Source organism: Pipra filicauda, unplaced genomic scaffold, assembly GCF_003945595.2.
Source record: "Pipra filicauda isolate LSUMZ 115617 unplaced genomic scaffold, ASM394559v2 scaffold160_size1671714_pilon, whole genome shotgun sequence".
Taxonomy (NCBI): Eukaryota; Metazoa; Chordata; class Aves; order Passeriformes; family Pipridae; genus Pipra; species Pipra filicauda.
The window spans coordinates 440,157-467,647 of record NW_024104107.1 but is presented as its reverse complement, the minus strand read 5'-3'; the positions used below and the strand labels follow the sequence as shown (position 1 = coordinate 467,647).

Below are 27,491 nucleotides of genomic sequence, written 5' to 3'. Positions count from 1 at the left end.
GATGTATTTCTCTAACTCACGTCCAATACACTGAGATTAAAGCTGTGAGTATACAAGAACTTTAAAAAAAAAAAAAAAAGGCAATCAGAAAGTGTATATATACCCAAGAACGTCCCCCTCCTTGTCTTTGGAGAATGAATTTGGTCACTAGCCACAAGACCTCTCTGTTTAAAGAAGGAGGGAGATACAAAAGGCTATCCTAATTACTTAGAATTTGCAAGTGCAACATCAGCAGAGAAAACTCAGCCTCGGAGCCGGGAGTTTCAGTCTCCATACCCTCCCGCGCCAGGAGCCCGAAGGGAAAAGAGGGAGGGAACAGCCCAGCACAGGGTTTCGGGTCCCGCAGCCAGTTACCAGCGCCCGCGACGACGGCACCAGCTGTTTAATGGGCAGTAAGAGCGGCCAGAAGCGGCAGGTTGCCGGCGCTCAGCAACCTGTTGCCCCCGGAGCTGCCGGGATGCGCCCCATCCCCACCGGTCCCCGCTCCCTGGATACCCAGGGCGGCCCGGGGGCAGGGCCGGGAGGGGCCCGGCCCAGCGGCACCTGCGCTGGGCGCGCTGCCCCGCGGTACCTGCGCCAGGGGCCGGGCCCGCTGCCCCCGCCGGGTTGTCATCGCCGCGGGCACGGCAACATGGAGCCCGCCGGACCCACCTCCCCGCCCCGTCGGCGCCGCTCACCTTCGTGATGATGAGGGGCTCCCCGTGCTCCCGTCCGCCCTTCAGCGTGAAGCCCCACGGAGCCCCACCGGTCAGCTGCACCTCCACCAGCTTGTAGCCCTCGGCTGCCCGCTGCTCCACCATCACCATCACGGGCCCCGGCTCCACCAGCACGGCGCCGAGCCGCGAGTCGCCGCCGGCCAGCCGCTCCCGCCCGGCCCGCAGCCCCACGTCCTCCATGGAGCGCCGTTTGCGGCCGGGGCTGGCTCTTCTCTGCCGGCCGCTCCCCGGTGCGCGCCTGCCGGCGGCCCCCGCCGAGCCACCTACCCGCCCCGCAGCGCCGGCCGGCCCGGCCCCATCGGCGGCGAGCGAGGGCTGCTCCGCCCGCCCCCCTCCTCCTCCTCCTCCTCCTCCTCCTCCCCGCAGCCCGCGGTATTGTCTCACGCCGAGGCCAGAGCCCGGCGGCGGGGGGGCGGCTCCAACTTGTGGCAACTTGGCGGCGGGGCAAACGCCGCCGAGCAGCGCGGTGTGCCGGGCGGGGAGAGGCGCCTCCGCCTCCCTCTCGCCCCGAAAAGAGGGCGAAACCCGCGTTCCGTCTACTCGCCCCTCCCCGGGAGCGGCAGCCCCACGGCGCGATCCCCAGGCCGAGGAGGAGCAGATGCAGGGCGAGGGGGGAGCAATCTCGGACCGACCGACAGACAAAGGCGGCGGTGACAAGGTCCGTCAGCCCCGAGCCGCCCCGGAGCCGTACCCGGGCCACCCCCGCCCCGCCACACGCAGGGGCGGCCGCGCCTCCCCCACACCCCTCTTCCCAAACAAAAGCGGCGAGCAGGTGGAGGGCGGGGGAAAGGGCAGCCGGCGCCTGTGGCCGCCCCCTCCAGGCTAAGGACGCCCCGCCTTCGCGGTGCCAGGCGGCGGGAGGCCGGGGTAGGGAGCAGAGAGGGGGACGGCTCTTCCCGTCTCGCCGCGGTGCTCGGGGAGGGTTGAGCGGGGGAAGCCGGGCAGCGCTGGGGGCAGTCAGAGAGCAGCTGAGGGAGGGAGGCGCTTTCTGCCCGCCCCTGCCGGCCACACCCCCCGCCCCGCGCTGCCTCCACCACCTGTGGGGCGGAGGGGCCCCGCGGTCGCGGGTCGGACTCTCCCTTCGAGCCCCTCTAGCGACAGCCCCGCACCACCGCCTGGCCCAGGCCTCCGGGGTCAGGACCGCGGCCGAGACGGGCTTGGTGCCGGGTTGGAGCGGTGGGAGAGACAGGTGAAGCCTACAGCAAAGGCAGCCAACGGGGAAGAGGTTTGGAGTCCGAGACTCAAAAAAGTTTTGATGGCAGAGTGCGAGGCAGAACTGGAAGTGCTAATCTTCACGCAAATCTTATTTTATGGATAGGAAATAAGGTTTAGGGTTGCCTGATACCAACACTGAGTTAGAGGTGGGGCTGGGAGTAAAATGCTTATTTCTTTCAATCCTCTCAGCTCATTTGCGTCACTTTATAGGAGGCTTCAGTGCCTTAAATCAGGACCAGACTTGGCCTGGAGTACTTGTGTGCCGGCACACAATCCTCCGGCATTTCATGACCAAGCAGATGAAGTACTGCTTGATCTAAGACATGGGGAAGTCTCTATTTTAGTTTCTGAAAGACTAGTGAACCTCAAGGGACTTTCTCCTGTGCCGAGCTGTCTCATAGAGATTCCTGGTATATGCAGTGGGATTTCAAGGTTTTGTACATTGATGTGACACTTCACATATTTTGCTTTTGGAAAGTGACCATTATGCCATTCTAATTATGTAGTGTGATTCCCTAACTCCTGTTTCAGCTGGTTTGTTCCTCCTGAAACTCTCCTGTCTTGCACCAAAGCAATTTGTTTCTACAATACTTCCAACATTACCTACAGGGTGTTTCTCTAATACTTAAAGAGAGTATTAGATCTCCTGGTTTCAGGATTGAGAGCATCTGAATCATCAATCACAGCAGCAGATTGGAGGACATTTAGAAACAAGAAAAATACACCATTGGTATGATTAAGGGGTAGAAGGAACAGTGGAGAGGACACCTACACATCCTTCTATGAATCCTGCTAAACACAAACCTTTTACCAAACCTAGATATTGCATCAAGTTATTTGAGGTCTCTAATGACTTACAGATCCTCAGTCAGATTTCTTCTCTAATTATTTTCTGTCATATAGACAAGTAGAAATACAAGTGGTTTACTCAATGGCCTGTCTCCAGTTGTTCTTAGAATCTGAGACAAAGTCTACAGTTATGTTTGTGTAAGACATACCAGCTTGTCTGCACAGCAATGTATACTCAGTAACCTATAGCTGGAAGTTTTAAAGAGCTGCAGTATACAATTTGGGTTTTGTAAGCATGGTAATAGAAAAAAGACCCAGAATAATAATTTGAACTTTAGCGTATTGCCAAGTATGCTGATTGAAATGAAATGGAAATAAAATAGCTTACATCACTAATGAGAAGAGCAAACTCTGCTTCCAAAAACGCTTTCCCTGTTCGTGTCCCCTTTTTCAACTTCAAAACATTAATTCTTCTTCATTTTGAACATTTTGTTGTACATAAGAAATTCAAGATTTACATTACTGTTTGGCTTTTAGATTTGGTCTTATAAGTTCAGTGTTGGAGAACGATGAAGAAATCTGAGCACAGATTTTAAAAATGGAAAATCTAGAGCCAGGAATCATCATCCTTTTAAAACTGTCAAACTGATACTGTAATTACACCAGTGGAAGATGAGGACATGTAGCTCTTGGGAAAGCAGTTGCCTAAAGAAGGAATATCTGAAAGCTTTCGCACTCACGGTTAAGAGAGACCTCAGAACAAGTTTCTAGCTAAGTTTCAGGTGTGCTTACACCCTGATAGTCTGACACAATCATCAAGCAGATCCTCAGCTTGTGACTGACAGTTCAGAAATCAGACTTCTTTATCTTGAATGACACCTTTTTTTACCTTTTCTCTTTTGATGTTACCAATGGAAAATGAAGAGACCACTGTGTAAAATTCCTCATTCTCGTAAGTTTGACAAGTCAAAGCAAGACAGGAATTCTCTTTTGTCATATTGGTCAAATTTCTCTCCATATCTTTTATATCCTGCCTCTCTGTGAGACTTGAAGCTTGTTCAGAACCCAGCTGGAGCCTTGTACTTTTGCTCTTCTTATAATATTGTGATAATTTTATTACTTGAATTTCTGCAGCTTCACCAGCCTTCACAAGGTTTCAAATAAAGAACAAAGGATTTAGTGAATGTGCTCTAAAATATTACTTTTCATTTGTGTGATAAGAGAACCAATTATAACTGTATTTGTTTAACAAAAGCCTCAGTGACCAAATCCTCAGCTTGTCAAATGTTTTCTGAGTACAGAGAAGTTTGCAATAGAAGGTAGAAATGCAAGATACATCAGGATGCCATGAATATATCAGAGGAAGTAACACACTTTTTCACATTAAGGACAGAAAATGATGCAGCTGTGACCAATGTGGTATAAAAGGGATCCCCTTCTGTAAAAACATGTGCCAAAGATACTTCACAGTGATACACAAAAGTTACCCAAATGCCTTCTTCTGCCATGGAAAAGGAGATATCAGACTTTATTAAGGGATGGTTCCCACATACCCAGTTTGTGAATCCCTGCCTTGTAAAAACTGAGCTCTTTTCACAGTACTTCACCTGTCTTCCTACCTTGGTACTTGAAGCTTGATTAACAACTTCAAGTGAAATTTTGTTCCACAGAACTTACCCGGCCTCCATTCTTTCTGTTGCTCATATTGCATACCTCCTCTCTACTTAGTCATTGGTATTACCAAAACTGTGAATAAATTACTTTATGGCAGGATTTTATTTAAACAGTGTCAGGCAGAGTGTGATGTTGAGGTACAGCTTGCTTCACCCTTGTGGCTGTACACCACATATCTTTTCCTTGAGGCACTTTGCATTGAATTGCACAGGATACCTGCCGGATGGCTCTGGAATAGGCTTTTTTACTTGAAACCATTCACTGTGTTGGACCTCTCAATGTCAGCAGGGCTTTTTTTTTTCCCCAGCAGCTGAGAAATTTGAGAGAAGGAGAGGCTTTTGACTCATAGTTACAGAGTAAAGAACTGAGGTGAGGTAAGCCTTTACAACCTCCCACTCTTTGTTACTACTCCTTTCCTGGAGCTAACCGCCAAACATCAACAGGTTGGTGAAGAGACAAAGTGCCTCTGCCTCATCCATATGAAATTAAAAATTGATGCCCTGGAGCATGCATAGTTCATGGACAATTTAAGTTAAGATGCTGAAACTGAACAGCTGATCCACTGCCCATGTTCTGCTCTATCAGCTCCAGCACAGGAGTAGAGCAGATTTGTACACATCCTTAGTGGTATCTGCCAGAATAACCTATCTATTTTATAACTGTACCAAGGCATCATCTTCTATGTAACCAGCTGACATAGTTGTTGAAGGCATATTGTTTTAGTTGCCAGTGCTCTCTACAGTGTGTGATCTCTACAATGAAGAAGAAAAAATTAAAAAGAAATATTTTCTGAAGGCTACAGTTTTGCGACAATACTGTGGATCCAGTGAGATTACTGCCAGAACTCAGGAGAGAAATTAGTCACAAAGTAGGAGTTATGGACTTGCATATCTTATTCCCAGATAGCTCACTGGCACAGCAATCTAATATTACTGTGAAAAGCTATGGGGCATGCATGCACATGTAGTTGGAGCAAAAGTTAATCCTATAAAGTGTTTATGGTACAATTAGCAAAGCATACAGTGAAATATAGAATCATAGAATGGTTTGGGTTGGAAGGGACCTTAAAAGATCATTTAGTCCAATGTCCCATTGGCAGGGACATTTTTCACTAGATCAACTTGCTTAAAGCCCCATCTAACCTGGCCTTGAAGACTTCCAATGATGGGGCATCCACAGCTTTTCTGTACAACCTGTTCCAGTGTCTCACCACCCTCAGAGTAAAGAATTTCTTTGTAATATTTAATACTTCTTCCTTGCTTATAGCCTTCTGATCTGCTTATAGCCATTGATGGCAGCCCTCCAGTCATGCAATTCATATCACCATGTTTCATTGATAGTGATTAGACTGTAGCTTTCTAGCTGCACAGTGGCTTCCAGCTCCTTCCTGTTTCAAACCCTAATGTCTTTGAAAATTATCATCACAAAGACCAAAACAACTGAAATAGTGATAAGAAGTTCCTGTAACAGAAGTGGATGGATTTTTTGATCAAGTAGTTCAAGGTTTGGCAAGCTGCTGACAGTCCATTGTGTAGTCTGAAAGTCCTGAGAACCTGGAGAAACAGGTTGGGTAGCAGCCCAACGACAGACATCCTGGCATATCTGGAAACCAAAAGGCTTTCCTTTGGAAACCTGCCATGCTGCTTCTGATGAATTCAGCCTAATCACGCTCTTCTGCAAAACACTTTGATTTCAACAAATTACCTACTTTACCAGAATGAAAAATAACATGTTGAAAAGCTCCAGCAGGATGTCTCCTCTATGATTTAGGCACTTTAAAAACCTTTCCCAAGTGTATCTTGTTTCTCCTGTATTGCAAATAAGGCTTCATCAGCACATAATTAGTGCTGGAAAAAGCCTTAGAAGTTCTCAACCTTTCAGATATATATAACTCAAATATATATTGAGTTCTTCAGTTCTTTATGACCAAAAAAAAAATAATCCTCTGTGTTTTTTACCTAGGGCTTTTTATAAAGCTGAAATTTGTGAAAGAATAGCATTTCATATGATGCCCTGATATTTCTATCTCCCATGATGATTTCAATTCAAACTTTGTTCAATTCTTACTTATTCCCACAGCACATATGCTTTGTACTTCAGAGCAATTTTATGAGGGTGAGAGCATGCACTGTGGAACAAACTGCAGCTATGACTGACAAAGAGAAAAAATACAATGGTTTGCCAACAGTAATATTCTTGGCTCAGATCTTGAGACCTATTAGACCTGTAGACAAGAAAAAAGCGATGAGTCCAACACAGACTCCTGTAATCTGTCGTCCACTTCAGGATTTATTATTTTCACAATGTTGCATGAAAACAAGATTGAAAGTCAAAAAAAAGGTCGATAGCAACTCCTTATGTGGTTGCAGAGTCAGAAGATAACATACAGGCTAACAAAAGAAGATGAATAGGTAACTAGTTTTCCCCAGGGTTGTGGTTTTCAGCTTGTAGTCAAGTCCAGGCACATGTTAAGTCCTGTTTTGGGTCATTGTCCCTCTGGTATCTGTACACTTGTTCCTTTTCCAGTTCCTATGCTAGGACCTTTTATCAAATTGTATCACAACATCTCAGATGACTACTTTACAAAGGAACCAAAAAGCTGGAGTTTTGAGAGCACAGAGGTTGAAGCACCAGTACATGACTGTCCGCACTGTTTCAGCAGCAGCAGGCTAACTAGGCAATGCTTGAACACAGTTTGGGGGACAATGTGGTCCAGTGACTGTTACTACAAGATAGTATGGATGAAGCCACTCTTTTTAGTTGTAGAAGAGAGTCCAGCAGTATATGGATATACATATACATGTACATATATATGTATATATATTCACTATATAGCTGTATTTGATCATATTGTGCATTGCAGCTTTATTAACCTAGGATTTTTTTTCTTCATGAAGTTCCATCATTTCAGCGAAGCATCATTTGTAATATTTATTCTTGCTGCTGTGTTTCTGATTATGGGACATTAGGGAGTGTTTTTCGTTGTCTATCTTCTCTGATAACGTTACATGATAACATTCTCTGTACAAACTGTGCTGTGCCACTTGCCCTCATGTGCTGTAAAACACTTGCTGGACCATTTTAATTACATGAGGGACACAGTCTCAAAGGCTAACAAAAGTCTCTAATGCATTTAAACTGATATCACAGCCTGTTACATCTAAATTCTGTACTTGATGAAGATGGTCACTGGAGCAAGCATGGTCAGGGAAAATGCTGAAGGGAAGGTTTCAAATGCTCTTTTGCAGAGAATGCTGTGAAGGCTTTTAAAAGGGTAGATAAATAGCAAAAGGCCAGAGTATGCATGAGAGCAGACAAAAGCCTTGTAATCTGTTATTTTTCACTTGGACTTTGTCTTCATTTGCTGCTAGCCCCAAGCAGACCTTCCTTTTTCTGCCTATCAGCCATGTATAAATAAATGTCCCAGTGCTTTCTATAAACAGACAGCATTTCTTCATTACAAATGACCTTTCTACTCTCAGCTTGGTTACACAGAAAATGAACCATGTCCAGGTGAAGGTCATACGATGTAGCACCTGTGAGAGCCCATCTAAGTATGCATAAGGCATGAAGTAAATGTTCTTTATTTTTTGCAGTGCCATAGCATTTTGCCCTGAAGCATCAGATATGCTCAACAGGCTATGGTCCAGCAGTGCTAGACTTATTGTATTGCATGAATGTGGTGATATTAGGGCAGATGTAAGTCTGTTTTAAGCATGCCCAGAAGTCCCGGGGACAGAAGTTCTTTCTCTGTGTGTCACATCCCCACAGAGTGCTACGCCTCTTTATACTAAATGTGTAGGTGTGGTCTCCTCTCAGTTCTGCTACCAGAACAGTTAGCAGTTGATAGGATATTTGAGGGAATCCTACCAAGCCATACAAATGAGAAGTGCAACATTCAGGTTAGCTTTTCCTGTCTTGTGTTTGGCTTAGAAAGAATAAAGCTGTGGAAGGTACTGCTTCCTTAGCCTGAATTTTGCGTAAAGCAGACTCATGCAAGTGAAGCATTGTTAGTATTGAAGCTCACACAGAGGATTACTTTCAGAAGATTGCATTTTCTGAAGCAGTTTTAGGACCAAATGATTTCTTGGAGTTGTGCTCCCAGGAAGTTGACTAATAGGAGTAGCTGATGTAGCCAAGCTGTGATATAAATATATAGTGTAGCCATGTTGCTCAGCTGAAGGGTGTATCTGGTAAACTACATTGGATGCTCATTACTTTGTCCACCCTGGAGTGCAAAGTCCATGCCTGACAATGAAATCATGATCTTTAATCATGATTTCAAAGAAAAGTCGAAAGAGTGGATCCCAACTCCTTCCGCACTGTAATGTTTCTACCCTGGAGAAGGTATATAATAAATCAATAAAATCTGTGTAACATGATTGCATCAGTCAAATACACACAATTATTGAGCTGTTCAAATGCACACTCATTTTATGTATTTATATTTTTATTCTTAGAGAAAACGAAAAGAACTTCAACATTATTATTTTTATGCAATGAGATATTAATTCTCATACTTTTAAAATTAATATTCACCATCTTTAAATGTAAAATAATAATCTGCAATTTTATAATTATATTTTAATCACTGAAGGATGGGAATTGATGCATGTTTTTCTTCCAGTTCTTTTTAATGGAGTCTGTAGCTGTTATAATAATGACAGATATTACGCTTTGAATATCACTGTTGTTCCAATATCCCTTCCTAATTTTACATAAAACTTGAAATAGAAATAATGGGGTATGAATTTCCCCATTAATTTCAGTTATACATTAAGTGAAAAACAGTTTTAAAATTACTTTTAAAAATCAGTACTGCTGATTATGGAAAGGACATATAGTTTCTTCCAAATTAAATCTAATTGCAGGAAGTCTATGTAGATAAAATGAAGAATGGTGCTAAAGCATATAGAAGATTTGTATGTCAAGGCTTTTAAGAACATATTTCAGGATCTGTTGGGGAGATCATAACTGCATCCAATTAGCTTGAAGACAGACCTAGCTTTCTTCAGTTTGGGAAATGTTACGTCAGGTGATGTGTAAAAGACAATGAGATCATGAACCATTGACGAATATAGCTTTTACATTTGTAAAGTAGCTAAGATCTTCATTGGGAGCTGTTAATTCATGCATTGAACTATACATATAAACAAAAATAAACTATCCTCTGTCTCTATAGCCACAAATTTCCTTGTCCTTTCTAAACCAGTGCTGTAGTCCCAGATTTAATTAAAACAGTGATTGAGATATGTATAGCTGCACACTCAAACATAAGCCATAAACACACAGAAACATTAACGACAGAAATGCATGCCTGTCCTTGCTTTCCCTTAGAAGCCAGTGTTTCATCTTAGTGATGAACATGGACAGGGATGAAACATTATGTCCTGGATCCAAGGAGAGAGTGAGTAGGTTATTTCTAAAAGTATGGAGTACACACATGTTCTCCTTGCAAAGAGCACAGTATTGTTCTCATTCTTGAGCACACTCTTGCCAATGTCCAAAACCAGGACTGGAATTTTTAGTGTTGTACTTATGCTGTGAGTGTGATTGAATGGTATTTGCAATTCCAGGGGTTTGTGGGTTTGTTTGGGGTTTTGTTTGGTTTGGGTTTTTTTAATGTTTCTTGTATGTGTGGTAATGGTTGTCTCCAAGCTACACCATTTGCTTAGCTGAGCTCCTGCCTTGGTGCAGAAATGAGGCAATACCATATTCATGGGTCTGTTTGGTACCACTGGCAGAAGTGGGAACTGTGTCAATAATTTCAGAGAGAATCAGGACCTGTAGAATGATGTAAGTTTTATTGAATAATATATAATGGTCCTTAACAAGGCAAAATAACGATTCTCTTACTTTCTTTCACTACTTTTCTGTTTCCTTTGCCTTTGTCCCCAGCTTTTATCCTCTTATTTTCATAACCACAAGAAGAAAGTTTAATCTCAAGTGTAAGACTGCAAAACCAGCTTTGAATTTCTTTGACCGTTCTAACTTTTTATACTTCAACACCAGCAAGAAGAACCAGAGACTAGCTAGGTCTTACCAGCTGAGAAAATGGGTGGCTCATTAGTTTGGCAGATCCATCTCCCATTCAGCCTCAAATGTTGGCATGTTTTAGACACCTCTACTTGTATCATGGCAAGTATCCATTGATCTATGAGTCACTTTGATTTCTATTTTGCATTAGGTATGCTAGAGGTCATATGCTTTGCTCACAATAAAAACCACTTACTCCCTCTGTAAGTACCTGTGTAATCAAATCCTGAGAGATTAGAGGAGGCAAGGGACCCAGAAGAAGAGGTTAAAAACCAATCCTTCACTCAGAGAAGTAAAGCAATAAAAGTAGGGTGCACAGCTGGCAAAACTGTGGAGAGTAATGAAGAGAATGATAAAAAAATTAGCCTCCAGAGTACTGGAGTACAGTTGAGGAATGAAAGTAGTTTCAAAGTGGCTGAAAAAAAGGCAGGGAGAAAAAATAATAAGTCGTAAATCCATGTGGGCAAACTAGAAGATCACAGTCAAGATCAATGAAAACAAATGATAAGCAAAAAAAGCAAAACACACAAAACATTCCGATCTGTAAGCCAGAACAAACAATCAGGATAACAACTTGACATGCTTTTCAGATTTTTGAAGGAAGGAAAATAGCAACAGAAATAGTGAGGGGAACAATTGTAGAACCTGACAGTGGAAATGAAAGGCTTCTATTCAACAGTTTCCATTTCTGTCTAATAATTTAAAGTTTTGCTGTTTTAAGTATAAGCCAAGCAATGTAATTTACCTTCAAATGAGAGCAAACATAATTTATTCTAATTTATATGTATTTGAATTGTATATATGGCATATAATGGCTTTATTTTAACTAATAATCTGTCTCTGTGTCTCTTTAGTAGCCAGGTAGATTTCAACACAGTATCTTGACAGAAATGTGGCAACCCCACACACCGCTACGCTAGCAGAGGTGGAATAAAGTTCCAAACTTGTACTGACAACAGAGCCTTGTATTGACAACCTGGATCAGGACAATCTGATTTTGCAACCTTGCTGTCTCCAATATATTTTTGTACACATCGTAGCAACAAAAAATAGGATTGCAACATTCAGGTCACTCATCTGTCCTCATCCATGGAGAAGGGAAATCTCTTTATGCTGTAAAGGAGCAAAAACATCCAGCAAAAACATTCAGCTCAACTGCCTGGGTTTCACAGTCTTTGATGATGTGGATGCCCGAGTTCCCAGTATGGTCACTGGAGCCTACTCAGCTCACCCTGTGCATTTATTTTCAGAAGAGCTAAACAGCTCTCTAGACAAAGTCTAGACTGTAAGCTTGGCTGCCTAAGACCTCAGTTGACTATAATGGGAGTTCAGACACTTTGCTGATGAATGGACATCCGTGTGTAGGAGTTTGAATTTGCAAGCTAACATCCTGCTCTTTGAGTGTCGTAGCCGGGGCAGAGCACTGGGGAGTCTCCTGGAACAGGCTGGGTGGACACACATCAGGTCTGGCACCTTCAGCTCCAGCTACCACCCAAACCCTGTTCCCTCTGTCTGGCACCGGGAGGCTGCACAGCCCTCAGCAGCAGTCAGCAGGCTGATGAGCTTGGGGGATTTTGTTCTTTTGCTGGGATCAAGTGTAAAAGGTATTTTCCCTAACGAAGAACGCAGCAGGTACCATTTTACCCAGGTCTAGTGCCTGTTTTCTCTACTGAGGGCAGACACACTGGCTGAAATCTCTGTGTTTATAAGCCCTATACACAAAACATCCCACCGTCATTCACTAGTCCTTCATAATTTTTGCAAAAATAATAAGCTGGACCAGTGGGGAAAAAAAAAGAAATGAAAGGTTAGGTAAATTGTTCTTATAGGGGCTAATTATAAAATCCATGACTGTGTTATTAAACAAGCTGTTGACTTCAAGTCTGTTGGCAGTGCTGCCTCCTGTATATCCTGAATGCGTTCCTATAAACAAGTTTTCTGGAAGGGTGAGGGCTGATACATGGAGTATCAGCTTAGCTAAGTGAAGCTTAGCTAAGAGGGGAGAATTACTTTTTGTGTTTATAATTGTGAGTATTTGCTGCTGTGTTTAACAGGACCCATCTTAAAAGATATTGTCTAGCTTATAAAGTAAAAACAAATGTTGAAGATCAAAATCTTGTTTTCATAGAAAACCCTTACCAAATTAAAAAAGGGAAAAAAAAAAAAGAAAAGAGAAAAATATTATTGAGAAATTCTAAGTCCTGGAATTTTCCATGTCAAGCTGATTCAATGCAGACAGTACAGACTAAAGAGAGGATTTTTTGTGCTTGCGATTTAAATAGGATGAGGTTAATATTTTTTCCCAATTGGAATCTCTTTCTGTAGTGATAGAGTATGTTTCTAATTTTATTTACGGAGGTGGGTGGGTTGGATCACTGAAACTAAGATTTTGGTTTGGATGTGGATTTGTATACCTATTCCTCCCTGTAAAGACCAGAGCTGCTTGTATCCAGACTCATCTTTTCAATTAATTTGCAGTAATTAAAGGGTGCTGTGTGGGATGGGGCTAAAGAGAAACACAATTAAAATCTAATGCTTTTACTTCGGCATCTGCATCCTTATTTATTTTAAACTATCTCCAATGCTCTGACGAATTTAAGTCTTCCTGTATCACATACTGTGCAAACAGAAATATGTGAGTGAACTGTTGCCAATGGCTCTGAGCAAGCATGGGGCATGTTTCAGATTACACTGTGTTTTCTTGTTTGGATCTGATCTCCTTGCTAGGAGAGGCTGAGAGAGGCAGCTTGGGGGGATTTACTTCTAGCAGCAGCAGCAGCACATGATCCATCAATCGCGTGATTCTCACCACCAAGGACTAATGGGGAGGGTGAAGAAAAAGTAAATGCTGCCTTGGGGAAGCAACAGTATTTTCTTCTGCTCCTGGGACCCCTCCACCAACTGGACATTTCATGGCTTCTCCAAGGTTAGAAACCTACTGCTGCCCTAACAGGGATGCAGCTACACAGCTAGTGATGAACTTCCAGCCTGAAGTATTCTGCGGAGTTTGCATTGGCAGTGCCTCCATCAGTCTGATGCTGACCATCCTGCAGCTTCTGCCAAAGAAAGGGCAGAGCCCACGGAAGATGCCCAAAGCCTCCTCCTCTTCCACCATCCTTCTCCTTATCTCCATTTGTGACATCCTTGGAGGCTTAGGTAAGTGCCCACTTGATGTCCCTTGCCATTGCTGTAGCAGGTTCTTGTTGCCCTGAGGTACCATAGACAAATGAAACTGGTGAATGGATAGCAGAGATTTCTGAAGAAAACATGCTCTATGTGTTCACAGAAAGATTTAGGCTAGGTGAGATCAGAAAATAATAGGCCTTTGGGGAGAAAGTTCTTGTTCAGTAATTATACTTTAGAAGTGAAAGCACTTGACAAATCTACACTAAAATCTATGCTTTAACACAAATTAAAATCCAGAACAGTGACTGGTCCTCAGAGTAAGGCATAAAAGTGGAGGTGGTGCAGCACATTGAAAACTAAGCTGACATCAAACAATCCTTACAACTACATTTGAAAACCACTGTCCTCTATGTCTTTAAATCCTCTCAGACCAAGTGTGCCTCTTGTTCATGTGCCAGCCACTTCCCTGGGCACATCGTATTGACAGCAAGTGAGTTTGAATTGCAGCTGGACACAGGCTTTTGAAATGCAAGTGAAGCTCCCTTATCAAGGATAACCTGCTGTCCAGCCCCTGGGTGATAGGTTGGAGGAATAGAACAGCAGAGAATAAAACAAAATACATGAGTCAAAATGAAACTAGTGTGTCTTAAGCTGTCCCATCAATCATTTACTGCCAATTGGGTATAAATTACCATGACACGTGAAAATACAGGACAAGTTTGTTTCTACAGTAGCATTTTTTCCTTCACATTAGGTAATAGAAGTAGTGCTGTTTTGTCTCTCTTGCTGCTCGGAGTGGGGGTTGTGTGTGTGCGTGTCTGTGTGTTTCAGGTCTTTTCCCCTTTCATACCTCTTATACTGTTCTCTCACAGTGCCTAGTAAGTACCAATACTAAAACAAACATTATAGGGGGAAATAAAGAAAGAGGGATATGGAAAATACATATGTACATTCGCCTGGAAAAGGTCCTTTTAGTCAGATGAGGCCAGCAAAGTGGTTTTTTCCCTTTCTCTTTCACTGACAAACTCAAACTAGTTATCCAGTATTGTTTTTGTATTAGACTCACTTTGGTGGGTGGGGAATAGTTCATTCTTGGTGGGAAACCTGGTGGGTTTTGTTATATTTTGGTGCTTTATGTCAAGCAAACCCAGAAAACCTCACTAACAAAGTCTAAGTTTATTTTTAAAAGGGGTAGTGTTCTCTCCTAATTCTGAAGCCCTGTTTCGGTTCAGTCCTGTGACAGAGAGGAAAACAATTGCTTGTAAAAATGAAGGCAGCAAAAAGTGGGAAATAACTTTTCTTCTGCAATGAGGGATTATAGAGAAGTGAATATCAGTGTATGAATATATGCTGGTAAAATTGTAATACTTAGTGACTGGTTTATGTCAATCTGTTAACTGCTACCCAGTTTATTTTAAGGAAGTGTGTGAGACCATCTGTAAGTAAGTGAGATTTTAATCTACATAACATTGCAAGTCCCAGCAGCTTCCGACTCTTGGGGCTACTTTTCCCTGAATGATTACACTGACATTTAAATAACACAGTTGTCCCTACTGTGCTCCTCTGCAGCCGTCGTCTTCCGGGAGACGCACAAAATCTGGGCTGCGATGTGAAATATGTGGCCAGGGGAAAGCATGTGATTCAAATCACACCAGCAGATTCAAAGCATTAATACTTTTTTTTTCCTTAGGTATGATCTTTAGGTCAAGTGTATGGCTAGGCTTCCCAGGCTTCATAGCTAACATTTCTGTGGCGAACGGGACTGATGTGTGGCCTTCCACTTTCTGCGTGGGGAGCGCGGTAGGTACAGAGGTCATCCCCCCTTTCTCCTCCTCCCAATTAACAATCCCTCCACGTGGGGAGTCTGAAAGGCAAACTACTGTGTCCAAAAGGAAATGTGGCTGTGAGTCAGAGCCTGGATATGGTGGTTTCAGCCTCTGCCACACCCCTGCAAGTGCGTTCTTGCCTTCCTCTGAGGTCTGTATCGGGACGGGCAGGGTGCTGCTACACGATGCTGCGTGGTGCCTGTGAGGATGTAGGGCAGCACAGGTCAAAGGGATCCCAAGAGTTTTTTAGTATTCACTCATTGCAGGATTGCCAGGGTAGTGGAGGACATACCTGTACTTAAGTCAGGAATATAGAGCCATAAGGGTACAAGCAATCCTGAAAGGGCTGTGAACCACTGCTGGCACTAATACCCCAGTGGTTCTGTTGCACTGGCAGCATGAGATTATTTTCCCACTTTCTCTGTCAGAAACTACAGCCTGTGTGGTGGCAGTGGGGACCTCCTGAAACCAGCAACTTGGGTAGCTCAAATTAGCCTTTGTGGCATGAGCATGTGTATTTTAGACACAGAGGAACTTAAAGATAAATATACTCAAAGCTGCAAAGCTGCTGGCAGAAGGTCTGTCTCTGCCATGTAGGATTACACCTCAGATTGCTGCTTATATGGGCATTCAGTGAATGCATCTGGACAAGTAGAATTAAGTATCTTCTGGATTAAAACACAAGAATAAGAAAATGTAAATGCATTCCAAAAGTACAGATTAAAACTCAGTTCCAAATTTTACTATCATAATACTGAGACATATAATTTGAGTTTACTATACAAGAATAAAGGTAACATTTTTTACCAAAACACGGAGAATGACAGATAAGACAGATCATCACTTTACCCAAATTCAACAGATAGGGTGCCCAGTGAATGAATGCATGAGCAGTAATAGTATTAGATTTGCAATTCGAAGTGTACAATGTAGAAGGGGATATGCTGCATGTAAAGAAAATTATTCAGTACTTTTAAAATAGAACAATATGTGCCAGCTTGAACTCACTATGCCTTGTATGCCTATATAATGGCAATTTCAAACATGACAGTTTTATGCCACGTACACAAATATAAATTGTATGCACCTATTGATTCTCAATTCTGTCATACATCCTTAAGTTTTGCTTATTAGATGCAAATGATGATTTTTTTCCTTCAAGGAAGAGGAAACCAACAACTTCAGTATCTTGTAGCAAGAATGTCCTATTCAAAACATGTGTTTCCTCATGTTTTAAATTCACTTTCTTGCCCTTAACACAAAAAATAGTATTTTTCAATGGTGACAAGATACTGTATGCAGACTGCTTGTTTTTCATTTGAATCTCAGGTTAGATGGTGAGCAGCATAGCGGTCTACCATAATTTTTATTTTCCCCTTATTGGACTCTAGTAAAATGCTGTAATTTGAGTCACTTTAAATTTAGATTTAATTATATTGGAATGAAAACTAACCCTCCTTCCACTCACTTTCCCATACATATTCTCATGTGAGTTAATAAAATGTTTCCAATTCTATTTTATTTTTCTTTTAGTACCACTGTTTTATTTCACTTAACCACAAGCCAATACAAACTCCAAATAGTGAGGCTGTTACATATCTTCTTTAAATGGTTTGCAGAGGGGTTCTCTTAGGCACTGTAGCAAAATGTGTCATTTTGCTAAAAAGTAAAATAGCATGTGAAGATTTTGGTTATATCTGATTTGTATTGTTTTTGGAGACAGTCTTGTCTATGTTGGATTTTTTTGAAATCCTCACAGTTTATTTTTGTATATGTGTGTGTACATATAGTAAATTGTGCATTTTTCAACTGCAGCAAATATGTAAACATACAGATGAAGTTACATGCTCAGTGCCATGGGTAAAGTGCATTAGAAGGAAGACTGGAATTTTTTTTTTTGCTCCTGTGCACTAGGAAAATGTCATGGTGTTTGAATTAAATGCTGAATAATTCATGCCATGAATGACTAGAGGTAGGGTCTACACCCATGGTGAAAGGAAATATTTCCCTGCTTGATTTGCCTTTCAGAGGATGGAATGGTTGATCTCTATTCACTGACATTTGGCTCAATAAAAAGCATGTTGGTTTCCAGATGTAAAATGATGCCGCTATGGAGCTGTGATAAAGGATATTCAGATAAGAACTGAAAGATGTCTTGGAGGGAAGGTAATCTGAATATTAAACAGTTCCAGACTATTACAAAGAGCCAGCTCCTATGGGGAAGAAATGTGGAATTTATAAACAGCAGCAAAGAAAGGTCACTTATCTTATACAAACTCATGGGTAAAATTCATAAGGTCAGCTCAAGAATGCTGTTGAATTTAACTTGACTTGAACCTGTTTCCTTTGGATTTTTATTGAAGAAATCAGTCAGGGAATTCAGTATGGATATTTTTCCAGAGGGTGAATGATTTTCTCATTAATGACCTTTTTTTCCTTGATAACCGTTCCTTGAATCAGGTCCTTGTGCACTGAGGAAATACCTCTCACGTGCAGAACCCAGAATGCGTAGGCACACTGTGGTTATAACTGACCTCAGTTATATTTTCATGTCTCAGCTACTGAGAAACACTTAAGATTTTAACCTAAAATTAAAACATCCTCACTATAAATTTCTCTGGGCTTCACTTATGACCCTGAGGTTAGGAATGGAGAGGTAAATAACAGGTTTTCTAAACTAAGAAATAAGCTGTGAAAACAAACACTGCTCAATTTACCTGTGACTTGACCCATAGGCTACAACAATGCTGTTCCTGTGATTTTGAGTAAGATTTCATACTTTATAACCTTGTCTGGAAAATACACACATTTGAAGAACAACTCACCAGGCCAAAGTCCCTCCCCTGCCCCAGTGGTACTCGAGAAGCAGCTGTGACATTTGGCATTTTTTCCCCTCCAGATGTGGATCCAGCTGTTATATAGCGCTGGCTTCTGGTGGTTGTTTTGCTATGCTGTTGATTCTTACTTGGTGGTGAGAAGATCAGCTGGACTGAGGTACCAGAGCTAAAGCTCTGAATTTGTTATTTTCCTTCCAACACTGTACGTCTGTGTTTGCAGCTATCTAAGGTTATAAGTGAAGTTTGTGCAACTATCTGATGTTCATATGGTTACCAGGTAACGATAGAGATGAGTGGTGTTCTAAGTACTTAAATTGCCAGGGTAATGCTCAGATGTTTATTTACATCCAACCTAAATTTAAATGTAACTGAACTCATTTGACCTTTGGAAAAATATGGAGCAAATTGTGGTCTATAAATTTTATGGCAGTGAGATGACTATTGTTCTGTACCTGAAATTGATTCTTGCAGCAAAAAAAGTGTTATCTTGAAAACGAAAAATTGAGAGGGGGAAAGTGCTGAATTTCATATGGTTCATTTCCCATTTTTTAAATTTTTCTCGGACTTTCTATTTTATCCACTTCTCAGGGTGGTCATTATTTCCCTTCTGATCACACTTGTGAAGTTCTGGGGAACTTTACAATATATTTTTCTGCAATGCCTATGACAGAAGAAGTTGAACCCTTTGGAAAGTACCATGCTTTAATGCCAGACAGAAAATATATGATGTCTCTAAGTTGGTTATTTAAAGAACAAAATAACCTTCAGTTGCTACTGCTAAATGTTGGATTATGTGCTTCTGTTCCCAGAGGATACTTAGCAGTCAGGTACAGAAGATATGGTTCTTATGGCAAATGTTATCAAAATGGGGTTTTTGAGTTAATTTCAGACTGTTGAGGATAAATCTGATTTTGTAAAGTCCCATAGTTCTAGTCTGAAACATCTGGGACCTGCTTCCTTCCCCCTTCCCTGTTACGCAAAAAAATCATGTGTATTTGTGCTTGATTCTAAGATCAGAGGAAACAGCAAAAGACTTTCTACACACACAGATCTGAATCTCCCTAAGACAGGAGCGGTATCCAACTCTGAAAATTAAACATAGTTCTCTTCAAATTACATGTGTTTTATTTGACTGTTCAACTCCATTCCTAAATTTTAATCTGCTAATTTGCTCTCTGCAGGAGAAATGAAAGATGCAGGGGTTCCTTATGGATAAAGGGAAGGGAAGAAGTCCTGACCCTCCACCCTACAAGCTGGAGGGGACAGGACCTTTATGTGCAAGCCTGAACAACTTTGCTTTGCTCATTCTTTTTCTGGAGGAGCCCCCCCACCATACCTGCTTTCCTTAGTTTAATGTACTGCCAGTGTTGTTCTGCATAATTTCCTATCTGTAAAGCTCTTTTTCAGTGAGGGTCCTATTTTTACCTTGCAACATGGATCGTGTAAGGTCTGATATCTTTAATTGTGCCTGTCCCGTTTGGTGCTTGCAGTACAATTGTGCTGTACCACATGATGACGTGGGGCCTTGCAGTGCTGCTCTGTGTGGAGGGGATTGCACTGCTTTATTACCCTTCTATCTCCAGGTAAGCAGAACTCTGGGAACAGACTGCAAAATTGTAGCACTCTCTGGTCATTTGAATGTTGTTTGGTCAGCTTTAGGGACAGACATCCAAAACCTGGGCTTTTTGATCTCTGACAAGCATGTCCCACTGAGTCAATGAGTATGCTGGAAATACTTCCCTGGGTTTCAGGGGGCCCAGAAGAAAAATGCCAGGCAATACAGGTACTTGGGCATGCTTCAGGGCTGTGATACAGCTTCTGCTGTGAGCCTACTGCTCTCCCACTCCTGGTTTTAGCTTTCCTTTAAATTTGAGAAAAAATGCACAGACAGTACATGTTATAAATCAGCTTTATGTCCAGTATGAACTGATGGTGAAGGTCTATGAATTATAAGGTTTGCATCTGTTTGCTTCATTCCTTTTTATTTTTTTTTTAAGTTAAAGGTGATATAGAATAGCCAGAACTGTCAGCTGTGGGGAAAAAATGCATAAGCTTTTAATGATTTCTTCTCAGCTGTGAAAATGGCTTGGAACATGCAATCCCACATTACGTCACAACCTATGCCCCACTCCTGCTAGTGCTGGTGGTCAACCCAATCCTGTTTAGGAGGACAGTATCAGCAGGTATGTTCCTACTGGCCAACATCAATCAATATGTGTTATTTAGCAAGAAAGCAATACTGTAGAAAGTCATGTCTTTGTATTCCGTGATGTGGGACAGCTTCTCAATAAATCATAAAGATACAGCAAAGGGTGGGAAGGAGCTGCCTATTGAAATGAAGATACCATCTTGATGGGGAATTTGCCCTAGAGACACACTCTGATGACATACTCAACCTGTTCTGTTATAAACACCTGCTGTAGATTGGTGAAAGTATTTCTGTGTTACTTGATTTAAAGCGTCTGAGATGATGTATAGTGGATGCTAAACTCTACTGTAGTTTTGGTACCAATCTGGACTTTGGAATGTAATTTATTCTGGTTTAAAGATAACATTGGCGAGATCTGAGAGTTGATTTAACTTCTTGGCAGCCCTTGAGCTAAAAATGTAATAAAATGTGATCAGAATTTTGTCACTTCTGATTCTGAGATTATGAAACAAATGGGAATTGTACACAACTCAGATGGGATCTTGAAGTTCCAGTTTTATTTATTATCCAGTGCTTGGAAGAAATGAGACTGAATAAAAGCTACAGATTCAATGCATCCCTTGCATGTAATATGATCAGTTCTAGATATTTGCAGTATCTGAATATATCTACACATTTATTATACAAAAACAGCAGGAAAAGATCTAGTCTTCTCAGTTTAGTCTTCATCCCATCTATCCTGTGTCTCTCAGTAATCCTGATTTTCAAAGGAACAGTTGTTCTTTTAAGAAGTTGTTCCTGTAAAAACTTGCCCTTTTTATGGGAAAATACATAGAGTGTATTGGTTTGTGCGTTTGTATATTCCTTGCGATATCTGAACAGCATGTGGCATAACTATTTTTTCTGACATTTCATCTTCAAGTTTCAGAGGTGTAGATAATGCTTTATCAATGACACGGTGAAAAATAATGTGCATAATAGAATAGAATCTATTCTATTTTAGTCTGAACATCACATAGTAAGTATGTAATTATACCACACATTATATAGAAGTTGTATGTGCTACCTTTTGTTGTAAAATAAAAGTATATTGACTATACTGTTTAATATATTCAGGGGGATTGAGAGAAGAAAAACCAACTCGTGGGACATCACTCGTTTTATGAATTCAAATGTGTGTAATTATTTTCCTTTAGTATTAGGCTGTATGTGAGATTCCTTTATGATGGTCCTTCCAGCTTCTGAACTGCTGCTAGAGACAGAAGTTCCCTCTTTATAGGCATCTGTCTTCTGGATTCTTGTGCCTAAACTAACAAGGTACATGTATATTAATGAACATAATTGTGTGCTTTCCAGTTGCCTCCTTACTGAAAGGAAGACAAGGGATTTACACGGAGAATGAAAGACGTCTGGGAACAGAGATCCAGATGCGCTTCTTCAAAATTATGCTGGTATTTGTTATTTGGTAAGAGGTGTATTGTTTTGCTTTAAACTGCCTTTTTCCCAGATGGAGAGGGTATGGGACAAGAGTAAAGCCTGATCATTTGCTTCATTTTTTTTGTCTTTATGCTTGGAAGGGAAGGTGTACAAGGAAGAAGCAGTTCTAAACTAGTTCACAACGGCGATGAATCATTCCTGTAACATCACAAAGCTGTGAGGAAATGATAAAATGTTTAACCATCAGAAAAACAAAAGCACCGAGAAACAATAGCAAAAAACTCCCAATAGGTTGGGCATAGACTGAAGCTGTGTGGTACAGCAGCTCCCCAGCACTGAGGGCTGATAGATGACTTTCTGTAATCAAGATTTCTCAGAGCCTCTTGTCGCCAAACACATCACTGAAAACCTACAATAAATATGCTTCTAAGACTGGCTTCATGACTCTGACTATGATTATGTAATGCTGCAACCTCTGTATTCTGCAGTTCCCAAATGCCTGAAAAGAACTTGGATATCTACTGGAAATACAAGGTTATATGCCAGAAATCTCCATATGATTGTGTGTGAAATTTCTGATTATTTAATTTTATTTTTTTTTTTTAGTATTTCATCTTGCTTCATGAAAATGGTACTTCAAGGTAGGATAGGAAAGAGGCAGTAGGACAGGGAGGAGAGGAGTGAGGCAGCAGGAAATGGTCCTGGAGTAGTGAAATGACTTGGCCAAACTTACAGTCTCTACAACTAAACTTTTTTATACACAGGTGTATTAATGCATGTTACATTGCTTTAAAAGGCTGAGCAGGAAGAGAGGCTGCCTTTTTTATCTTCTCTTGGCTGCTGGAGTGCTCTGAGGGGACATGATTATCTTTTCTTAGGGAATAACTGAGTCTGCTTGGCTTGGGAGTGAAGTTTCCAATGTGAAGGGTGGGGTAGCCAGCAGAGAAAGGAGACAGAGACAGCAGCAAAGGATCCTGCAGCATGGCTTCCTGGAAATTGCTGAAATAATGAGGAGCAGAGATTTAGTCAAGCTTCCAGGGTTGTGGAAAGAAAGAGCCCAGAGGCACCACAGAAGTGCATTGCAACCTAAGGAATGGTGGCCAGCTTGATGATCTGGGAGCAAGCATGAAAGAAAAGGCCAATTTCCTATGGACATTCTGGGGACATTTGTTTATTTCCATTATGTCTCATTCTGGCTTTTCCTATTGAAAAAAAACCCAAACAAAATCACAACTCTGGTTTAGGATTTTGTTCTCATAAAACATAAGCTTTAGAGTGTAAAAACCTCTCTCAAAGGTTACTGGAGGGAAAGACTGAGGCAGTCCCCTCTCAGAAGCCTAGGGAAGATTTCCTTCCTTCCCAGAAGTAAAATCTGAAATGACTTAGTCAAAGACAGCAGGTTGGGGCAACACAGGGTAGAAGAGATGCCTACAGATTTGGGAGGGAAGAGCAGGAGTTTTACACTGGGATAAAAATATAATTGGGGGAAGCACATGCATAAAACCCTTTGGAAAGTATGATATGGATGCTGATGATTTATTTTCTGAAGCTGCAGTAGAACTAAAAAAGAAATGCTGGTCTAACTGTTTAGAAGTCATAGGAAATTACAACCACTTGCTATAACCTTTATTTAGTGTAGAACACACTCAGTTTCTTTCACATAATAAGGTTATGATTATCCTCATCCTTATTTGGAAAGAAGTATTACCTTTATTCAAAAAAATAAATAGCATTTTCAAGGGTTTTAAAGTCAACTTTGGTATTGCTTTGTAGTTTTTTTTATGGACATTTTGAAAGTTTGCTGTAATCTAACCCTGAAATTCCAACTCCAGCTGGAATTCCTAAGGCCTTTTACAACAACATGTGCATATATTTGGTTTCCTTATCTGTGAGCACAACTCTTTCAAGGCATCAGCGAAAAAAGTCAGCATGAATGATGTTCCCATTATGGATCACAGTTTCTTTTCATCTCAGTTTTATTCTGTCATTTACTGCCATGTTCTGCAGCAAGTTCAAATTATAAGGTTCCGTTTGGGTTTTTTTTCTTATTTTGACTTCTTTGTCTAGGCCTGGGCTAGTAGGTAGCTGTCTGGTTTTTGATCATGGTCTCAGAAAGCTACTAGTTCCTTTAGATTGAAATTTAACAAGTCCAGCTGTGTTGAACTTGATGATCGTAGGGATCTTTTCCAACCTTAATGATTCTATGATTAAAAAAATCTTACTGTCCTTATTAGTGATCTTAATTTGTATAATTTGAAGGTAAAGCATATTTTACGTGTACATAGATATATTTAACTGTCTTTTTCTTCTTTGCTCCTCCAATAGCTGGTCATCCAATATTATCAATGAGACCCTTTTGTTCTATCTCGAAATGCAGCCAGATATCAATGAAATGCCCCTGAAAAACATCAGAAGTGCTGCACTGATCACATGGATTATAATGGTAGGTCAGAAGTGACATTGCTTAGTCTTAGAAATCACTGTTATAAGACTGGTGGAACAGTATAGTATGTGGTTTATAATTTTGGGGGATATAAACACTCTGAAAATCAAGGAAGAAAATCATTAAGTAAGAGAAAGGAATGAGCAGTCACTTGGGAGCGCATTTCTCATAGACACTTTGACAAAGGTGTACTAGGGACCAACTTTTTCTCCCATTTGCTGGAGTATGCATTCTCTTTGTGAGTAATCACTACCCATTTTAGGATCCAGAACAGACCACTACAATGATTTCTAGCCTAACCTTGCTAATCTCTGCAATAATGCAAGCTGCAAAGTTTTAGCTCACGATTCCTGAAGGTTTCCCCATTAAATGAGCATTTTATGGTAATTCTCTGTTTGCAACTAAGGTGTTTTTTTTTTAATTTTAAAGAAGAATTACATCTTATATCTTGACATTCTGGTCATTATTTGGGGACAAATAGATGAAAAATCTTGGAAACAAGGCACCAAAAATAGCTGTAAGATGCTGCTCTGTTACTGTACCTTACCCTCTTTTCTCCTATTAGAATATTTGATTTTTCAGAGGTGATGTTGCATGTTCCTTTTCCAAGAAAATTTATTCTGGAGCTGCTAAATAGCTGTAAGGCCTGAGCATCCTTTGTATAGTTAAGCCCTTGAGCAGTTTGATATTGAAGGATTAAGTGATGCAACTGATGTAATACAGTGTCCTCTTCTGAGAAGGAGTGAACACATTCATGTGACAGGGACCTTGCTCTTGCTCACCTAGAGAGCAAGAGGTCAAGTCTAGGAACTGAACTATTTTTTAAATTGGCTGTAAAAATAATTTCCTCTTTTCCTGTGAGAAAGATGGAAGCAGCTAAAGCCATTAACTTGCTAAGCATCCCATGGCACTGGGAACAGGCAAAGTTTTTTGGAGATCACTCAGAGTTTTCTTTTTTAGTGCCTCTCCCCATTTTACTGTCCCGCTTTGATGGACATTTTCACTGGCTCAGGAGTCTAAAGGAATTCCGGACAGATCAATTCCTGCTGATTTAAAATGCTTGTCTGTGTATGCTAGTGCCTATGCTTATGTATTTGACTTGGTTTCTAATGAAAAATATATTTGCTTTCATGAATAAAAAAGTCTAGAGTTTGTGGGGAAAGTTAACAATGCACCAGGGGATTGACTGGCTAAAATTCATGCTAAAAAGTCATTTGGTGCTTACGGTTCTCTGGGATGGCCTCAACCATTTTGGAACAACAGATCATAGTATTTTACTCTGATTTGTTTGTGTCTGCAGTGGCCAAAACATACATTTTTATTTGCATGCAAATAACATATTTTAAAGCAATTGTTCATTGGAAGGGAAGTTGTTAATACATACAAAGTATTTTGCTGGAGCTCAAAATGAAGCCTTGCTGGTGTAATTCCTGTTGTACTTCTCTTTCCTAGGGGGTTCTTAATCCGATGCAAGGCTTTCTTTTCACATTAGCTTTCTATGGGTGGACAGGATGGAGAGTGGACCTGAAATGGCGAAAAAGAGAAATCCCCTGGGAATCTATGTCCTCGTCAACTGCGGGGGAAAATGCCTATCCCTCACCAGTGAACTACCAAAGCAACGTCCATGATTCAAAGAAGATATCAACAGCTGACAGCCAGCAGACTGATGAGGCTATAAGCATGTTGTCTGAAGGTAACACTAGCAGTGATGAGAGATTAACCAGAAGCTCTCCCATCTACCAGGGCTGGTAGTTTTAGGTGCAGAGCTGGATCTAACTTTTCACATTGTCAATACTCATAAAACCACATCAATGTGTGAATCATTGTGTACTGTGGAATTAGGTTTGTGCTCAGTGGCTTGATGTCATTTCCTATAACTTGAGAGAGTGTGTGAAAGAGCATGTGAGACAGAGAGATATGGTTTATATCTTTATTTGCCTTCTAGGAGACATGTAAACAGGTATAAAGGCTTGATCCTTTTTCAGTAGGAGCATATCTCTGCAAAGATATATGTTTCTGACAATTAATTTTCATCCATTTTGTTTTAATCTGTCTTGTAACCTCCATACAGTAGAAGACTCTTTTGTTTAAATAAATAGACTATTAATATGTTGGGGTTTTAAATGTGTTGCCTTGCTTGTCTTGCTCAGCATAAAATTCCTCACCCAGAATTACAGGTCTAGGATTTCTGAGGCACCATTTCCAGCCTTGACAGTTTGGTAAAGCATTAGTGACAGCAAACTCTGACTTAAGCACAAATATTTCCTGTTTGTGTAGACTCTCACTGACATAGTCTTCTTTTAGCTTGTTTATGTGAATTTTTGGTGTGGTTTTATCTAGGGACCTAAAAAGCTTTTTTTAAAAAAAATTTGAGCCCAGCATAGGCTTCACAAACACTTCAGAATAATGGTTTCAGTTCACTCCTGGTTCAAGCAAAAATAACCCTTCAAACTATTTTTTAGTATGGATTCAGCTTGATCCTTATGTCTACTTACCAAACAGGATGATGACTGTTGGGGCAGGTGCATTAAGAGATAACATTTGCATAAAACACTTCGATGCTCTGAGCGCTCATAATAGAACAAACAGAATCAATAGTCCTTTTTCTGAGGTGGGCTCTATTTTATATCTTCATCTGCTGAATGAATAGATATTAAATCCATTCTCCTTATTTTCTCAGATACATACCTCTTTTGCTACAGTGCCCTAAATACCTATATCCAAACAACACCCTAGATTGGTTGAAAGTTAAGAAAAAATTATGACCATATCTACTCTAGGCTTCTGACTTCATTTCAAAAGTAAAAGTGATATGATTGAAGTTTGGTTGTACTGGAAGCTGTTTACAACAGTTTGACTGATGGCAGGATGGAAGCCCCTTGAGCCCAGAGAACAGGCCTCCCTTGCTTCAGCACGTGACCAGGGCTGAGCTTTAAGCCCTGCTCATGTCCACTTTGGCTGAACTTCACTGGCTTCCTTTTCCAACCCAGTTCAGTTTAAGCTGTTGGAAAAAAGAAAAAAATAAAAAAAATCGTTAAAGACAGATGAAAAGTTAATGCAATAACGACATGAAGCTTAAGCTCCTGTGTTAATTACTCAGGGGAGTCCCAGGATGGTTAGCTATTCAGGATCAACAGAACCACTACTGGAAAATATTGATTGGCTAATTTAAATAAATCGGCTTCTTGAGCTAATTGTTTGATACAAATGCATTAAACAATGGTTGGACAACTATTTAGGCAG

The 27,491-nt window shown here is 41.0% G+C and overlaps 2 protein-coding genes across 6 annotated transcripts in view; one reads left to right on the top strand and one right to left on the bottom strand.

The window, feature by feature from the left end:
* Window positions 1–935, bottom strand: part of SHROOM2 (shroom family member 2) — a 123,051-nt gene extending 122,116 nt beyond the window's left edge. Inside the window, exon 1 of one of the 2 annotated variants that reach the window (XM_027735241.2) lies at window positions 678–935. In XM_027735241.2, the coding sequence (XP_027591042.1) occupies window positions 678–896 (219 nt within the window). In that variant the 5' untranslated portion in view covers window positions 897–935. The remainder of the gene's footprint in view (window positions 1–677) is intronic. The other variant, XM_027735242.2, reaches the window with a different exon arrangement.
* Window positions 802–26,360, top strand: GPR143 (G protein-coupled receptor 143). 4 transcript variants are annotated; one of them, XM_039379242.1, is made up of 10 exons: window positions 802–1,374; window positions 4,705–4,763; window positions 11,285–13,586; window positions 15,247–15,356; window positions 18,282–18,376; window positions 19,710–19,802; window positions 20,293–20,402; window positions 21,725–21,833; window positions 24,131–24,248; window positions 25,701–26,360. In XM_039379242.1, the coding sequence occupies exons 3-10, from the start codon at window positions 13,343–13,345 to the stop codon at window positions 25,998–26,000; spliced, it is 1,179 nt and encodes a 392-aa protein (XP_039235176.1). In that variant the 5' UTR covers window positions 802–1,374; window positions 4,705–4,763; window positions 11,285–13,342; the 3' UTR covers window positions 26,001–26,360. The 4 variants fall into 4 exon arrangements, with proteins under 4 accessions (XP_039235176.1, XP_039235177.1, XP_039235178.1 ...); XM_039379243.1 differs by having other exon boundaries at window positions 4,705–4,768; XM_039379244.1 differs by having other exon boundaries at window positions 4,702–4,768.
* The last annotated feature ends 1,131 nt before the right edge of the window (window positions 26,361–27,491 follow it).

Bases quoted from the DNA above. Each gene is read 5' to 3' on its own strand.
- GPR143 (XM_039379242.1), top strand. From the start codon at position 13,343: ATGGCTTCTCCAAGGTTAGAAACCTACTGCTGCCCTAACAGGGATGCA. The intron at 21,834-24,130 runs GTAAGAGGTGTA...CTCCTCCAATAG, and splicing joins ATGCTGGTATTTGTTATTTG to CTGGTCATCCAATATTATCA. The intron at 24,249-25,700 runs GTAGGTCAGAAG...TCTCTTTCCTAG, and splicing joins TGATCACATGGATTATAATG to GGGGTTCTTAATCCGATGCA.